General features: G+C 46.1%; 1 protein-coding gene across 6 annotated transcripts; it reads left to right on the top strand.

Annotated features, from left to right (window-relative positions):
• The first annotated feature begins 2,169 nt into the window (after positions 1–2,169).
• On the top strand, positions 2,170–15,169 carry east (enhanced adult sensory threshold). Of its 6 annotated transcripts, none has more exons than XM_064691235.1 (7): positions 2,170–2,185; positions 6,022–9,685; positions 9,764–9,800; positions 10,663–10,899; positions 10,962–11,449; positions 11,529–11,698; positions 11,760–15,169. In XM_064691235.1, exons 2-7 carry the CDS (start codon positions 6,230–6,232, stop codon positions 14,641–14,643), a joined length of 7,272 nt encoding a protein of 2,423 aa, XP_064547305.1. In that variant the 5' UTR covers positions 2,170–2,185; positions 6,022–6,229; the 3' UTR covers positions 14,644–15,169. The 6 variants fall into 6 exon arrangements, with proteins under 6 accessions (XP_064547305.1, XP_064547301.1, XP_064547300.1 ...); XM_064691231.1 differs by lacking the exon at positions 2,170–2,185 and adding an exon at positions 2,738–2,916; XM_064691230.1 differs by lacking the exon at positions 2,170–2,185 and adding an exon at positions 4,123–4,330.
• Positions 15,170–18,750: the final 3,581 nt, after the last annotated feature.

The raw sequence follows: 18,750 nt of genomic DNA, 5'->3' as shown, positions 1-18,750 counted from the left end.
AAGCAGTTCGTACACATGCTTATGTACATACACATGTGTAAATGCTTATATGAATGTAAAATGTACGTTTGTGTTTGTGTACATACATAAATACAAAATACAAAGACATTTGGCTTTTCTCATGGCGAAACTAAAGAAAATTAACCAGCAACAATGCTTATGAAAACTCTCCGAATTCGCCGCAAACATCTCACAATCGCGATCAGATTGCTCACTCTCTCTTCCTCTCTCTCTCCTCGCCATCTCTTCTCTGTTCTTAATGATTCTCGCTCTCTGATTCACGTGGGTTTCCAAATGTATGCATAAATATGGGTTTGGTTTCTCTTAGTCTGGGCGAATATTGCTTATGTGTGTGTGTGTTTTCACCATTTCGCGTTCAGCTTGAGCTTTGCCGGAAGTTTTCTTTTTATTTTTCATCCGTTTATTGTTGTGCATTGTGCCTGCACATTGATATTCGTATATTGTCGCTTCTGCTTTACCTTGAGATTCATGGCTGATAGCTGCGTGGCGTTTGTCGGCCATTGCGTTTTCCAATTTGTATTGCCTTCAGCGCTTACATACATACATATGTATGTGTGTACGCATACAAGTACACGCAATGTCTGTGTACGTATACGTATGCATGTACGTTAATGTGGCTGCCAGAGCGCACAAAGTTTCTACTTGGCATATTATTGTATGAACTTATGTACACGTATGTATGTACTTACATACATACATATGTATGTACTTGTCTATGTGGAAATGTATTTATGCACAAACACACAAAGGTGAATTTAGTCGAGTGGGCGTTCTATGAAAGCCTGCAGAAAGCAACTAGAAGGCGACTTTTTCCACCCATATGTACATGGGGCCTGTGTGTGTGTATGTGTGTGTCATGCGGTTGCTTTGTGCATGTGCGTGTGTGTGTCTATGCATACATAACGTATAAGTGCAGCAATTTATCGATATGTTGGCTGCCATTGTTTTCAGATCGTAATTTACATAATCATATTTTTTAATTTTTTTAAGGAGTGCTAGTTTATGTGACGAAACCTTTTTGAATAATAATCATATTAAATCTTAGTGAGCAAAATTAAAATTATGACAAAAACTCAACAAAGCTTGATCCTTGCTGCACAACAGTTGCCTTTGACTAATTAAAATATTTAATGAAAGGCAACAGACGCAACAGTTGTATCAATAAAATAGGCTAGCATTGAATTTAGAACAACGCAATGTCCTAGACTGAATCATCCTTTTGACCTTGACCCAGTTGAAAGTCCAAGGCATGGCACGTTCTTTTTGCATTATGCATGTATGCATGATATATGACAGACATACATATGTATGTATATAAATATGTAGAATAAAGACGTTAACACACCATCATTGCGAACGAGGCGCCCAGATATAATAGTCTATTGATTTTCCCTCTGCCCTTTGGTCTCGTCCAACTGGCACAATGAGGCATTTGCTGGGCAATTAAATTGGCCTTTAACCCACATACACACGCAGCTTTGTGCATGTATGTGTTGTCATGAAAATGAAAACAGGACTGCGCCTGCCACTTGCAGGATTCGCCACTTCACTCAGCGTCGCCAGCTTGAGCGGGTCACACAATAACAAAAAAATATATGTACATATGTATATGATAAATAAAAACAAAAGAGCACGTCGCCGTCGCGCTTTCGTTTACACCAATACCAATGCCTAAAAGAATAACGGGGAACATTAAAAAAAAAAACCGTAATTGGGTTTTGAAGTGCGTAACTTGCTGTGCTAATATTAGATGCACCCGTTCGGGACTTTGGCATTTTCGCCATATTTGAATAGAAATCCATTTCCTCTATCATTTCCGATTAAAAAACAAAAGCGACAGAAGAGAGAATAAAGAGTGACAGCAGCAGCAGCAGCAGCAGCAGTAGAGGCGGCTGCGGCGGCAGCAGCAACTGTTGAAGAAAATCAGCGACAAAAGCGATATGAATAAATGAATTTGCATACGAAAAAGCACAGCGAAAACTCAGCAGCCACATCAGGCGAATCAAAGTACATAATATTGTGTGCCATAAGCTGCTTGAAAGTCTTTAGTTTTAGTTTTATTGCTACCCCCAGTCGAAAGCGAAGCATTTGCTCTTAGCTCTAGTCCTTGCAGTCGATGTCGTGCGCCAGGCCAAAACCAGCAACGCGGCGGAGTACAAAACAAGTAAGCGTAGACAACTAGCCGCAGCGTATTGGTCGACTTGTGCATACCCTACACCAACCACCCACTGATCCACATTAACTGCGTGAGTTGCCATACATTTAATAAAGCTGACTGTGTTGATGCAACCGTGAGTGCTGCTTTTATGACAACATTATTCAGCAGTTAGTAGCGACTGTCAGGCGATAAATATCGATAATATAGATCGGCATGTATCAGATTGCAAAGATTGTTAGTTATTTAGTGATTATCAAATATTCTGTTTGTGTCCTTTTTATGGAGCGCGATTTTGCCGCGGCGCTTTCTAAGTCTGGGCTAGTGTGTAGGGTATAAATGTATCTCGGAGATAGCACTTACATGTGGTCGAGTCAGAGTCGGCGGCGAAATATGTATTCGCCGCTGTGACGCTCTCTTGTTCTCTTGTCCGCTCTCGCTCTCTTTGGCATGTTGTGCGCTGCCATTTTGCCTTGTTATTTCACTTCGTACCGTGTTTGCGTTCACAACTCTGTCGGTTCGGGTTCTGCATTTTATTTTATTATTATTATTTTTTTTTTATGTTTTTCTCTGCTTTGGATTGTGCAGTTTTTTCGTACATTTTGTATATAAAACTGACCGCGTTTCCATCGACTTTGAATTCTAATACGAATTCGAATTGATTTCGGTACAATTGAATAACAATAAATGCGGAAAATTCGCAAATGATGCGAAGGCGACTCTGAAAAAAAGAGAATTAAGTAAGTATCGTCGTTGTGGCTATGTGCCCTGTTGTGTTCCACTATGTGTTTGTGCGAGTGTGAGTGTGTGCATGTGCTGCGAGTGTGTACGTGCGAGAGCTGTTTATGTACATGCACACATACATGCATATCTTTGCATGTATGCGTATATGGCAAATCATTCGCAAACAAAAATGCTCCCATGCATAATTAAAAAGAAAATCAAAATATTTTAAATTGCTGCAAACCCAAACAAATTGGCCAAACATACAACGAAAACAAAACAAAGCTCAAAATTCAATTAAATTTGCCAATTTATTTATCCAAAACAAATTAAAAATAATCAAATGGTGCAACCTCTGGAATGTTAATCTTCGTTTCATTTGTGGCACATGTGGCAGGTGAATTGCTGCCGCTTCATTACATATCTTAACCCGGCCACCTGCTGGCTCGTTTAGCCCACCTATCTGGCCACAGCGTCCAGCCTTGTCCTTGCTCTGGAATTGTAGTGTTTTTTCATTTTACATTTTAAATTCAATCGAAGCGAAACTAAACCTTTTGTGAACTTTAGTTACACATTCATTCATTTCGATTTATTCAAATTCAAAGTGATAAATAAGGCGCTAAATATATGTCTTCAGTGTGACCAATTGTCATAGTGGAAATTGGCAAGTCCTTATGTTGAAATGTGTTGTATAAAAACAAAAGCAAACGAATTGTTCAACACAGTTGTCAAATTTTGCAAATTATTTGTTTACATTTTCTTTTGTTTTCAAATTGAAAATTATATTAGCTTAAATTAAAATGAAACCAATCTTATAATAATATATATAATAATTTTTAATTTCTGTTAGTTTCCTACGATCTGCGTGCAATTATTTTTTAAATTAGGCGGCATATACCCCCCCCCCCGGCTCGCACACACCTGATCCATTGGTGATCCAGTTTCGCCCAATCGGCAAACGCAGCACGTGCGGCGCTCATAAAAACGAATCAAACAAATCCTAATGTTATCCAATGAATATATACAATATTACGTTCGCAGTTTGGTTTTGCCAACTTGTTTCAGTTGTCTCTTAGCGATCCATTCGAATTCGATTTAATATTTGCAATTTGCAGCAACTGCCGCAGCCATAAAACATCGATTCGGCCAAATTTGGTGTATCGATGTGTTGTGCACGATACTCTTGGTGCTATCGATATTTTTTACCCCTACATCCCTGCGTGCGGCAACGCTGTGCAGCACACAGGCAGAAGCCAGATTTGATCAAACGGAGCAATGTTTTAAGCAATACTTAATGGTTGTTATTTTATTTGAACGTAATATAAAGTAAGTGTCGTAAATTTGGTTAGCGTAAATAAAACTGAATGAGAAGAAAGCAAGCTAGAATATGCCAAATCCCCGGGACTGCGGCTGCTACGTGCGCGTGTGCTTGTAAGTGTGTTTACAACTGCATTTTGCTTCAATTCTATTCATTTTAATTTGGAGTTTTTTTTGCATACCTAATGTAAAGCCTATAATGCAATTTTATATGTGTGCGTGTCGATACCATTTTTTTTTGTTTTTTGTTTTGTGCATTAATATATATGTATATACTTCATTTTGATTTTGTTATTTGCGATTTTCTTTTGTTTCCTTTATTCGCTGTTTGTTGTCGCTGTCATTTGTGTTTCTACTTCCACCGCCTTCGTTGCAGAGGGTGGTGGCGGCATCGGCTTGTCATTTTACGATGAAGAGCGCACTGCTTGCGCTAGTGTGTGTGCGATTGTGAGCGCGTACCCAGTGTGTACGTGTGTGTGTCAGTGTCGTTAAATCCGTTTTGTGCTCTATACTTGTGTAAGTGGAAGTGGGAAATGGAGGCCCATTTTCTCCTGTGCTGCTCTGCCTTTACAATTGCAGCCCAAGAATTGCACAGACCAGGCGAAGGTCGTGTTTTGTGTGCTCAATTTTCGCCGCAAATGGAAATAATTGCGCCCAACTGCTTGCATTTTGCCAACAACAATTTAAGAAACCAATTCATCCGCTCTCTTGGGCTATGCGCTCTTCATCGACAGGCAGCGCACAAAAATGGCGCCTGTCATCTCGCACGCGCGTCGTCGCTGTGTTTGCTGCGTACAATAAAGTGACAGGATCAGTAGGCAAAAGGCCAAAAAGTAATCGTTCCTTTTTCTTTTTTGTTTTCTGTAATTCGCAATGTGCTCTCGTCCGCAATTGACGCTAACAACGACGCTCCAAAATCGCCTGCTGCCTATTAATTTGCTGCGCTCACAATTTGAATGGCGTTATGTACGCAGCTCTCTCGGCGGCTCGTAATGTTAGTTTCTTTAGCAGCTGCTGCTCTTGTTGTTGTTGCTGCTGCTTTCAAACTCGTTTTGCCTTTTGGCTGCCTCGATTGTGAGGGCGGGAGGGGGGGGGGGGGTCCGCAAGCGTTAACGGGGTGTAAGTGACAGTCCAAATGGTACGTGTGTGTATTTTGCAGTTCTTCTAACGCCGCTTTCTACGCTTCCCTTTCCTGTGCCTGCCGCCTGCCGCCTGTTGCCTTGCCTTTTGTCTGTGTTGTGTCTTCTGCCAGAAACTTGGCCGCCACATGGCGTATGCGTAATATTTGCTTATTAAAATCTGACCTAAGTGAAAACCTTTATTAAGCTATGGCCTCGACCAAAGAAGTGAATGTTTTATGTTTAGTGAAGATATTAATGTGTCTTTCTTTCTTTGAGTCCTTAAAAAGGGTTAAAGTCTGTTGATTTTTACTATCTGTCTTAATAGCAATGTGATCGCTCGCAAATCTTGCAAACAATTCAAAATTTTGAATTTCCTTATTTTCCTTACAAAACTGACAACAAATCATGAATATAAAATTCTTGATTTTTTATTAATTTGGATATGTTAATTAATTAAAAAAGCAATAAATACGAAATATGTATCAGTTAGTCGGTAAAATATTTATTAAATGTGGTTTAATTTTGTTATTAAAAATATCGAAAATATATCCGCTTGAAAGATATGCTGAACGAAACCCATTCGGGATTTGAAAAGCTTTTCGTCCTTTCTAAAGGAATCGGGAAAATTTAAGATCCTTTGATCATGAAGTGCACAAGTGCTGATGTATTATATTTAATTGACAGGTAGTCAACAAATGGGACCAAATTACAACGACCTTAATTGTGTTAAAGTGCAGCTAGAGATTTGCGAGATTCAGGCTGAACGCGAGCAGCAACAGCTGCAGCTGGAGCTGGTGGAGCAGCTGGCGACCGACGAAGCGCAAGCCTCAAAATAGGAGCGTCGACCTCGTCGACAGGAGCGTCACCAGCACAGCCCAGTGACGGATCGAGGATGTCGGCGCGCAAACCAGCAGTGGGAGCGGTAGCGGGAGCGGGAGCAAAGCCTGATAATAATAATGCATCGCCCACACTTGAGCTGGAAGCGGCCCCAGGCGAGGATGGAGCAGCACCAGCAGCAGCTGGGGACGCATCAACAGCAACCACAGCAGCAGCATCAGCTGGAGATGCAGCTGAGGCAGCTGCTCTAGCTGATGAAGCTGTACAGGAAACGGATAAGAATAAAGACCAGGACACTGACCTGATAGAACGACATAGTGATCCCTCGCCACTGATCACAGAATGCGGCACGCCGCGCAAGTCATGCTCCGAGACACTGGCAGCCAAGAATGTGCGCGTTACGCGCCACTCGTCGCCTTTGCTGCTGCACAGCTCTTCGCCGACGAGCAAGCGGGATGCGCGAGAGACACTCGAACCGGCGGCGGCGGCAGCTGGCAGCGATAACGAGGAGCTGCCCAGTGGCAGCAGCCAAAGAAAGGGCTCAGCGGAGCGGCAAAGCGGCAATCTGCCGATAATACGCGGCCGCAAGTCCATTAAGGAGCTAAAAGAAGCCAAAGAAGTTGCCGCCAAGTCAGCGGAAGAGCTGCTGGTCAAGGAGGAGTCCAGCGATGCTATGGAACTCGATGAGCAGGGGCTGGAGCAGGAGCAGGCAGCAAAAGAGCCGAAGGAAATGAAAGACACAAAAGACAATGCCAATGCAAAGCTAAGCGACAAGGAGAAGGACGCCAAGGATACCCCAAAGGACTCCAAAGACAAGGAGAAGGAGAAGGAAACAACACCCACGCCCACACCGCCAGCCACAGCAGCAGCAACAGCAGCAGCGACAACAACAACAACAACAGCATCAACTCCAACCACAACCACGTGCAATCGCGTCACACGCAAAGCGCACGCCCAGGAGCTAGCGCTGGCCAACAACAACAACAACAACACGCGCGTCACCCGCAATCGGCGCCAGTCATCGACGGTGAACAATGAGCCACAGCTGCCGGCGCGCGGTCGCCGAAAAAAGCCAGCGCCGCCAGAGCCAACCAAGGAGCAGCTGCAGCTGCTCAAGCGCAAGCGCTCCGACGATGACACTGAACTGGGCCTCAAGTACGCCAAGGTTGAGGTCAAGGATGATGAGGATGAGTCCGAGTCCACGAGTGTCGCGGATGAGGCCAAATCAACCAGCACGTTGAGCATTAAACTGGAACCGCCGGACAGCGAGGAGCCGCAATCGCCTGCTGCCACGCCCACACCGCAATCAGCCCATCGACGCGGACGCGGCAGGCCGCAGACCAAGGGAACACCCACCACCACAGCCACCGCTGCCAGCACGCGCGCAACACGGCACAGCAAGGCGGGCTCACCGGGTCTGTTGGCCGCGACGACAACGACAACGCCCGCGGAGCCAACGCCGCCGAAGCGGCGGCGCGTGGGCTCCGCAAATCGCAGCCTGCTGGCCGCCAAGGCGGCATCTGCCAGTTCTAGTTCGCTGGCCGCCAGTTCCGCTGGCGGCGCTGCCGGCGACGAGGACTCCAAGGACAGTCTGACCTCCACCTCGATGGACGATCTGCTGCTGGCCGCCACGGAGATCAAGCAGGAGAAACTGGCGCTCGATTTCGACGAGAGTCTCGATGCGGTTGCCAAGACCACAGAGCCGGAGTCCGAGCTCGCTGAGCAGGCGCAGGCCTCCACCTCGATTGCAGCGGCTGCCAATGGCATTGAGCCGCTGACCGTGGATACGGAAACGGTGAAAAGCACTGATCAGGATTCACTGCAGCAGATCGCTGGCGTCCCGGCCGAGGTCGAGGGTGAAGCCGAAGCCGAAACCGAAACTGAATCGAATGAGGCTGGCAAGGCACCCTCGCTGAGCCCCGAGATGATCAGTGAAGGCGTCAGCGCTATTAGCGTTAAACAGTTTTACAAGAAGCCCGAGTTTCTGGCCAACAATCTGGGCATCGAGAAGGACCCGGAGCTGGGCGAGATTGTGCAAATCGCAAGCGAGACGCAAACAGCAACTGTTGTGGCAGCTGCAACAGCAGCAGCAGCACCTCCTGATCAAGAGGAGCCTCTCCAGGCAGACGGGCTTGAAATTGAGCTCGAAACGGAAACGGAGGCGGAGCCAGAGGTAGTGGCAGAGAAGGAGCTGGAGGGCAAACTGAACGACTCCTATGCTGGGAGCATGGGTGAGCTGCGCGTGGACGAAAGCGGCGATGAGACGGAGCAGGAGGCACAAAAGCCGACAACAGCAGCTGTCAGCTCGCCGGGCGAGCTTAATGGTGGGGTCGAGGAGCTGCCGGCCAAGACAGATGACTATGATGACTTTGAAAGCGAGATTATGGAGCAGCTGGCCAAGGAGGGCGTCGTGGATGCCAGCGGTAACGCGCTAAGCGCCAGCAAGCTTCAGCAGGAGCAGGACCAGGAGCAGCAGCAGCAACAGCAGCAGTCATTGGCAACCATTGAATGTGATAAGACCCAGCTGGCGGCGGAGCTGGATGTGCAAGCCACAAAGAAGCTGCCGCCCGCTGAAATGGTGCTAACCTTGGAGGTGGAACCATTGACCGAGGAGCAGGAAGCCGAAGCGAATGCTGTGGCCGATGATGACACCGATATGCAAATCCTGACCGAAGACTGTGCCGAATATCCCGAGGAGAACAAGGAGAATGTGTCCACGGCCACAACAGATGCCATTGCCGTTGCCGTGGCATCTGCCGTCAGTCCAGATGCCGTCATGGAGCTGGAGCTGGCGCTCAAGACAGAAGATGGCCACGCCGCCAAGCTCGAACAGGAACTGGCCGATCTGGAGGAGGAGAAACCGCTGGCCGCCGTCGCAGCCGAGCAAAAGCAATTGCCCAAAACTGAGGCCAATGGAAAACTCAAAAAGCTGACGGATGGCGACGATGAGCTGCGTCGCGAAAAGGAGCGCCATCTGCAGCATCTCGGCCTGCTGACCCACCAGGCCGCCGAGCAGCTGCGCCAGGAGTACATACACACGCACACGCGCGCCGTCCACCAACAGCAGCAACAGCACCAACAACAGCAGCAGCAGCAACAACAGCAGAGCGGCAAGCGGTCAGCGGGCAAAGGTGGCAGCGCCGCGCACATCGAGTCCAGCGGCACCCTGAAGACGGTCATCAAGCTGAATCGCAGCAGCAATGGGGGCGCCGGCGGCGCCACGGGTGTGCCGACCGGCACAGTTATCCACGGCGGCGGCCCCGTTACAGGCATCAGCACAACGGCAGCTACTGCTGCAGCTGCTGCTGCTGCCGCCAGCAGCATGGGCAGCGCGACACGCAAAGGCGGCGGCATCGCTGGCAATGCGGCCAGCTCGGCGCACGGTGTGCGTCGCCAGTCGCTCAAGATGACATTCCAAAAGGGACGCGCACGCGGACACGGCGCTGCCGACCGTGCCGCCGATCAGCATGGCGCCCATGCCGAGGACTCCTACTACACCATACAGAACGAGGTAAGCCAAACAGGCAACAGAGACAATCGCAAAATAACAAATGCTAATTCGTTATTTTTCCGCTTCTTCCATTTGCAGAACGAAGGTGCGATCAATCGAAACAATTTGAATTCGGGTAACGTTGGCCGCAAGACAACTAACCGTTTTAGCCACACTAACAACCACAACAACAACAACAGCAGCAGCACCAGCAGCAATCAGCAGCAGCAGCAGCAACAACAACAACAGAAACAGCACAACAACAACGCGTCCTCCAGAAATTGCCTGGGTTGGTGCCGAGTGTTTTGGTGTTGAACTTGTTTTTGTGTTTGCTTCGTTTTGTTTGCTTTTGATTTGGCTCCCGGGGCTTAGGCAGACTTATCAGTTACATAGAAAACTATAGCAAGTCTTCGACTTGAGCAAAGCAATCTCAACTGGGTCCACGGCAGAAGGAACAAATATAATAAATCAATACATGAAGACTGCAAACAGGCTTCCTGGGACTGCCATAAACTAAATCAATTAGCCGAAATCAAACCTAAACCGAGCAATAATTTGATCTCAAATAGCTTGGCTCAACATAAAATACTCTTAAGGAGGAGACTCAGCCCCAAAGTATAAATAACTGTGGCCCCCATTTGTTGTCTTTATCTAACCATGTTTGGTAGATGCCAGTTTTGGCATTTATTGATGACAAGTTCAATTGTTTAATTAAAGTTGAAATATAACAAAACAAAATGTTTACCGGCTTCACGAATCTGTTGAGCCTATCTCTAGCCATTATCTGTCTGTCCGCCTGATCTCAGAAACTATTTAAATCATTCGAAACGAGTATTCATAAAATCCTCTTAAATATGTTTTTATATTTGTTTTTTTTTGAGAGGGTATCTTAAGTTGGCATGCTGCTATGTTAAATGTCTGCCACGCCCACATATTTAATATATATACATTTATAAATATATATATATTTATATACGCGCACATACACACGCACACAGATTCATCGCATTCGGAGGGTCATGGCGGTCAAGTGGAACACGGCTTCTATCAGATGGTGAAGAAGGATGAGAAGGAGAAGATTCTGATACCGGAGAAGGCGTCCTCGTTCAAGTTTCATCCGGGTCGCCTGTGCGAGGACCAATGCTATTATTGCAGCGGCAAATTTGGACTCTACGATACGCCCTGCCACGTCGGCCAGATCAAGTCCGTGGAGCGTCAGCAGAAGATACTTGCAAGTATGTCAGCACGCACCTTTAACTAGACATTTATTTATATACTGACACGATTTGTGCCGCAGACGAGGAGAAGCTGACGGTCGACAATTGCCTGTGCGACGCCTGCTTCCGCCATGTGGATCGTCGCGCCAATGCGCCCTCCTACAAGAAGCGCCTCTCCGCGCCCGGCCACCTCGAGACGGGCAACAACAACAACAACAGCAACAACGCCGGCGCGGGCGGTGGCGGCGGCAATGGCAACAGCCTGGACAAACATTTCACGGGAGATGCCGGCGATTCGGAGTTTGCAACGACCTCGTCGGGCGCCGTCTCCGGGTCGGCGGCGCAACGTGTTTGTGCTGTCAAGGATTGCGCAGATGCGGCCGGCCACTCGCTGCGGCGCAAATGCGTCCGCAAGAGCGTCAAGAAGTGCCTGCTCAACTTTGAGATACCGGCGGGCACCTCGAGCGTCTGGCTCTGTGAGCCCCACTACAATACGGTCATCCAGTCGTCCGGCTGTGTGCTCTGCAAGCGTCGTCTGGGCAAGAATCACATGTACCACATTACCTCGGTAAGCATCTCTCTTTCTCTCTCTCTCTCTCTCTCTCTCGCTCGGTGCAGCTTCCACTTCATGCCATTCCATTTCTTAGCAGGACACGGATCGCTTGGAGAAGGCGCTCTCCGAGATGGGCATACCCGTGCAGCTGGGCGTCGGCACCGCCGTCTGCAAGCTCTGCCGCTACTTTGCCAATCTGCTAATGAAACCGCCGGACAGCACCAAGTCCCAGAAGGCCGAGTTTGTCAAGAACTATCGCAAGAGGTGAGCGAGCGATTGTGGCTTCCTGTTATCCAATTATTAATCTGGCTTCTTGCTATTGCAGGCTGCTTAAGGTGCACAATCTGCAGGATGGCAGCAATGAGGCCTCCGAGGTGGATGAGGAGGATGCCAACGCCGGTTGCAGTGCCTCAACTGGCGCCGGCACGGCTCCAGCTGCCAGCGCCTGTGATGATGCCTCCAGCGAAATGCCCATGGTGGTGGACTATGATGGCCCAACGGACTCCAATTCGAGCAGCTCATCAACAACGCCCATCATCGGGCATGCGGTCAGCGCCAGCAAACAAATGTCCAAGCTGCAGGCGATACTTCAGCAGAATTTGGCTGGCGATGCGACAGCCACAGCCAACTCCAATTGCTCCTCCAATTCCAATTCCAATGCGAATGCCAATGCCAATGCCAATGCGAATGCGAATGCGAATGCGAATGCCAAGGGCAAGGCCGGCGCCGACATCTCGAATGTGCTGCGCGGCAATCCGAACATCTCGATGCGCGAACTTTTCCACGGCGAGGAGGATCTGGGCGTGCAGTTTAAGGTGCCCTTCGGCAGCAGCAGCAGCCAGCGCACGCCGGAGGGCTGGACGCGCGTCCAAACGTTCCTGCAGTACGACGAGCCGACGCGCCGCCTCTGGGAGGAGCTGCAGAAGCCGTATGGCAATCAGAGCTCCTTTTTGCGCCATCTCATACTGCTGGAGAAGTATTATCGCAATGGCGACCTCGTGCTTGCCGCGCACGCCTCCTCCAATGCCAGCGTTTATACGCAGACCGTGCGACAGCGTCTCAATTCCTACGATCATGGTCATTGCGGTGGCCACCAAAGCAATGCCAAGACAAATGCCGCCGCCTCCGCCGTTGCCGCCTCCTCCTCCGCCTCCGCCTCCTACTCCTACTCATCCTCCTCATCATCAGCGAACGCTGCCAACCCGCCAGCCAATGCCAGTCAATCCTGTTCGCCGAATGCTGCCAGCAACAGTAGCAGCAGCAGCAGCAGCAGTAGCAGCGTGCTCGCCAACGCGCTGACCATGCCCCAGGGCAGCAATAACAGCGGCATGGAACAGACGTCTGGCCAGCCAGAGCCCGTCATTCCGCTGGTGGAGCTGAACGATGATGATGACGATGACGTGGATGCGGACAAGGAGGATGCGGCCGACTATGCGCCAGAGTGCGGAATGTTGCCACTGGACCGACTGCGCACCGTCTCCGTAGACAAGCTGACCAAGCAGCTCAGCTCCAATGCGGTAACCATTATAGCGCGACCCAAAGACAGCGGCAAAGCCACAGCTGGAGCGAGTGCAGCAGCCGGGGGAGCAACAACGGCCACAGTGTCGCCAGCAGCAGCAGCCTGTGTGGGCGACGAATTGTCGCCGGTCAAAGGGGCGCTCCAAGCTAAGGATGCGCCACCGCTGGTGCCCACCAATGCGTCCAATAGCCGCAGCATACTCAAGACCAATCTGCTGGGCATGAACAAGGCGGTGGAAATTGTTCCGCTTCCAACCAGTCATCAGCAACAACAACAACAACAACAACAGCAGCAGCAGCAGTCGCAGTCCAATCACAAGTCCGCGTCTGCCTCCAACGAGAAGCCGCACAAGCTGCTGGACATGGCCAACAAGCTGGTGAGCAGCCATAGCCACAACCAGCTGCCGCCGCCGCAGCAGCAGCAACAGCAGCCGAAGTCTAAGCCGATGTTGGCCAACGCCGCGACCGCAATTCTGCAACAGCAGCCGACACCAAAGCCGCCGCCCAATGTGGCGCAGCTGCTTAGCTCGCCGCCGGAGCTGATTAGTTTGCAGCGTCGTCGCACGAGTGCCGCCAATTCGGGAAGTGCCGCCACGCTGCCAACGCTGGCGGGCAAACGGCTGCAGCTGCCGCGCGCAGCCGGCGGGGGCTCAGGTTCAGGCGCGGGCTCAGGCTCAGTCGGGGGCTCAGGTTCAGGATCTGGTGCGCCCAGTGTGATTATGCTACCGGATAGGCTGACGCCGCAGGAGCGGCTCGAGAGCAAGAGCTGGAAGCCGACGCTGATACCGCTCAAGGAGCAGCACAAGGTGCCGAGTAAGTCGCCAACGCTGTTCCAAACAGCCGACGGGCGCCGTCTGCCCGCCCAGGTGCAGGTCCAGTCCGGCGGCAAGCCATACCTCATCTCAATCATTGACTACAATCGCATGTGCATCTTGCGGCGTGAGAAGCTCTTGTATAACATGACCAAAACGGCCGCAGCGCAGCAAACTGCACGCCAGCAGCTGCAGCAACTCCAACAACAGCAGCAACAACAACAACAACAACAGCAGCAACAACAGCAACAACAACAACAACAACAACACAAACATCAGCAGCTGCCGACGCTGCAGCCGGGCGGAGTTGGCACCGGCAGCGCATTGCGATTGGCACGGCTCGCACCGAAGCCCATGCCGCCGCTTAGCAATCCACAGAATGCCAGTGGAGCAGCTGGTGGCGCCCAGTCGCAGTCACAGTCACAGGCGCAATCATCGCCAGCCAGCTTTCAGCCGATGCTCAGCAATGCGTTGGCAGCGGCAGCCGCAACGGCCGCGGCGGCGGCGGCGGCAAACAACAGCAGCGTTAGCATGGATAGCAACAGCTCCTGGCTGTGGAAGAACTTTCCGGATGCCAATCAGTATATATTGAATGGTGCTGCCGCCGCCGCCGCCGCCGCAGCGGGAGCAGCCAACAAATTTCCGCATCTGACGGCCAAGCCGGCGACGGCAACGAGCTCTGCGGGCGGCGGCGGAGGATTGGGTGGCATTACATTTACCCTGAAACAGCAGCAGCAACAACAGCAGCAGCAGAAGCTCATCGACAATGTCATCATGTCCAAGATACCCAAAAGTCTTACGGTGATACCACAGAATATGGGTGGCGGCGGAGGATTAGGAGGAGCAGCAGCCAATGATGCCGGCGGCCACAAAGATTGATGATTGGCCTGATGCCGGATAGAACTACAGATAGAACTCAATCCTGCCAGTGAGAGAAAAGCGAATCAACCAGAAACTAATAAGCATAAGAGAAACCAGAACGAGGCGGAGCAGCTGCAGGAGCAGGAGCAGGAGAAGAACAAGCAAAAGCAAATGCATTTCAAAAGATATATAATAATATAAGCGAAACGTGAGAGAGCGAGAAAGAGCGAGGTAGTGCGAGAGATGGAGACAGAGAGAGAGAGAGAGACAGAGAGAGAGAGAGGGAGAAAAGGTAGGGAGGGAGGTATATTGGATGGATCAGAGATCAGAGTCAGGGTGTTTTTTGATTAGGTTTTAGAATAAAACATATATATTCCATAAGAACACAACCACAAGAGAAGCGAAGATGCGAAGAAGAAGCAGAAGAAGAAGGGAACACGAAAATGAAAAACAAAACAAAAAAACATGCAAGAACTTAAAAATAAAGAGTACTAGGGTTACGCATAAGAGTATACCATAAATACATATATATACATATATATATATATATACATACACGCAGATGTATATATATATATATATATATATATATATATATATATAGAGCTAGAGTTGAAAACTATACAAATAGATGCGAAAGGGGAGTGAAGGGAATTGAAGCGAGGAGAAAGAAGCAGTTAAACAAAACAGTAAAGAAAAGAACACGATTTGCTGCTGGATTAGACTTATTTATGCGTTTTATGGTCTACATATATATCTATATATAGGGTAGGCACATATACTTGGTAGTATTTAGTATTATATTAGTTGAGGGGAGGGGGGGGGCATGTGTTTTAACTAATTGATCATGTTTTTTTTTCTAACTTAAGTGAGCCTTTAAAGTTAACATCCTTACGCTATAGAACAGAACAGATATATACCATACCATAATACTATATACATACATATGCATACATATGCATACATATGTATATATATATATATAAATATGAATACATACATACATATATCTCCTCCGCATACACGCATATATATATATATATATATATTTTTTTATTCGATTTTAAAGCACATCAAACAAGAGTAAGGAAAACAAACTGGGCATTCGTGTATTATAGATACCAAATTGCTAGTGGTTAGCATACAGGCAAACATAATATAGTAATATATATATATATATATATACATATATATTCATTCAGAGACAGACAAAGAAGACAGAGGAAGTTAGAGAGAGTTGGTGTGGAAAGAAGCTGGTGCACAAACTAAATGCTGCCAAAATCTGTATCATTCAATCATCATCAACACATTATTTTTGTATATCCTCCCAATATCCCAGGCTCAGGTCCCAGCTGTTGTGGCTGGACTTGGGTTTTTGGGGGCTTTATTGTATTATTAGAGCTACGCATGGATGCTCTTTCGGGGCTTTAGTTTGTGCAATCTGTCTAAACTGTCTGTTTACATTTGGTTTCTTCATTTACACACACACACACACCCATACACACACACATATATACACCATAACTTACCACTAGAAATAGTTACTTTTCTTTTTAAGCATAAACTTTTTTTTTTTAATATTATTTAATTACAACTTACACAGCGACTACAAATCGAAAAGAAAGCATAAGAAAAAGAGTTGAAAGGGGGAAATACCTAAATTACATATAGAAATTATTTTTCAATTATACACATACATACATACATACATATATAGACATATATGTATATAACTAATTTATGTTTCATTTCAATTATTATTTGTAAATATTTATACAGACATAAACGTAAACGTAAACAACGAGAAAACACAAAACACAACAAATAATCAATAAAAAACATATAAAAACAAATTATTTTCAACGATTTCATGTTCCGTTTCCATTTCGTTCCATGCGCGTTCACTGCGGCTCTTAATGCCATGCTTCTAGTTCTAGGCTTCGGTTGTTATCGTTATCGTTATCGTTATCGCTTATCGATAGGGCAACAAGACGATCAAATCAATTAGCAAAACAAATTGAAAACAAAAAAAAAACAATACAAAATGGCACTCAAATTGAAAGCTTTCAAAATACAAAAAAAATTATATAGAGATACATATATATTTGAACATATTTTAAACAGAGATATAATTGTGAATTAGCTCGTTAAGCATAGTTATATATACATATATATACATATATATATATATATATATATAAATATTTATATAGTTATATCTATATATATATATATTTATATTGAAATTCAATGTTGTTGTTGTTGGAAACATTGAAAATGTATTTATAAACACACAAAAAAACAAAATGAAACATACAAAAATCAAATTATGAATGTTGAGTATATTTCGGTTGTCGTCGTTTTGCCTACGAAAAACAAAGAATGATAAAGAGAGTAAATGCATATTTATTTATAGATCTATATGTATACACATACATACATATATATATATATTTATGTACTTTTTCAACTGTTGCGCGTGTCAGTGTCAATATGGCATGGGTCCTACGAACCCGAAAATGGACCAAAACTGATGCACGTTTGCCTTTACGAGCTTGCTCTTTAGTTTTGTGCGTGCATGTGTGTGTGTGTGAGTGTGTGTGTGTGTGTGTGTGTGTGAGGGAATTGTATTATGCACTTAAACTAATTACAACTTGTATACCAATTATACTTACATTTATTTATGCATTAGTTTCAGTTATTTAAACATAAGCAAAGATCCGAATTAGCTGCGATCTCCAGTCTTTTGTTACCGAAAGAGAAAAACGTTTTCAAAATAAATCCCATACGATAAGTAATACTATATAATACGCGTGGTTTTATTTATGATACTTTCAGCTATTTTAAGGTATTGTGTTTAGGTTTAATAGTCGAAAGTTTGGTGTTATCAGAAGAAAAGCTTCCATTTATGATATTTATATTGAAGTTCCGAAGAATCCACAGACTGAGGGCAGTCAAAGCAACTGCGATCATAATCAGGATCATTCAGAGAGAATATTCGGAATATAATCAGATAAGTAATAGCTGATCAAGTATTGTACAAAAGAAACACTATGAAGATCCGTTTTGAGTGGTCTTTAGAGGACTTGTAACATCTCTTGCGAAATAATATTGGAAAACTGAATCCCAATTTCGTTTGCTGATTAACGATATTCGATGCCTTTTATAATAATCAAAGACCTATAAGTTATAAATATAAATGGTCCTTCACAATTCTGATGATATTGATGGTTCCTGGATAAAGATCTTCGGAAAAAAGCAACTCAAAAATCAGCCAATATTCAAGCATCTCACAGATCTATGCCAGATCCTATTCAATGCCGAATCGTTATATGAAGCACATATTCTAATCGCTTAAGCATTAGTCGAAATGAGCAAGAAGCAGGCGGCTTCACATCTGTTGCCGCCTTTTTGGCCAAGGCTCTTGGCCGAGATATTCTAAAAAATTATCAAAAAAAGTTGACTTTACAAACGAATCGGTTTTTGGTTTACCACTCTTTTTAACCCATCGATTTTTAAAATGTCAATTGATAGAAGGGATTCGTACGAATTCAAAAAGGTATAACATTTCAAAATCTGACATTATTTGGCTGAGATATTAAAAAAATCATAAAAAAAAATGATCTGCATGTTACATACATTTGCACAAATACATTATACCCCTTTCAACCATTGAAATGACAATCCCTTTTGAGCGTAAGCCAAGAGCTTGGTTGCGACTTCAGTTCAATTGCTCACAACTGAGCTCCAAACGCTCTGCTATACTTTTTATCAAAATTTTGACTGTTCCGTGTTTAGTTTTCTGGCGCAAAATGTTTCAAATATCGTTTTCCCAAGTGAAATTGGCGTTGTATAGTAAAACACAATATCACCAAATAAACGTTTTATTTCACATTCTCGTATATGCATGGATATATGTGTGTGTGTGTGTGTAGGTGTGTGTGTGTGTGTGTGTGTGTGTGTAAGTGTGAGTGTGTGTATTAATTGGTAAATCATAGTCAAGACTTTCCATTGTTGAATGTTAAATTCGTAATGTTTTGTTTTGAGTGCTGAAAAGTGAGTTACTAAGAAAACAAGATATGAATAAATAAAAGAAATGTATGAATAATATATATATATACGAGT

This window comes from Drosophila montana, unplaced genomic scaffold (genome assembly GCF_035044405.1).
Source record: "Drosophila montana isolate Dmon_TW-CO22-7 unplaced genomic scaffold, ASM3504440v1 contig_3416_1, whole genome shotgun sequence".
Taxonomy (NCBI): domain Eukaryota; kingdom Metazoa; phylum Arthropoda; class Insecta; order Diptera; family Drosophilidae; genus Drosophila; species Drosophila montana.
The sequence above is the reverse complement of the archived record's forward strand: the minus strand, read 5'-3'. Positions and strand labels throughout refer to the sequence as shown.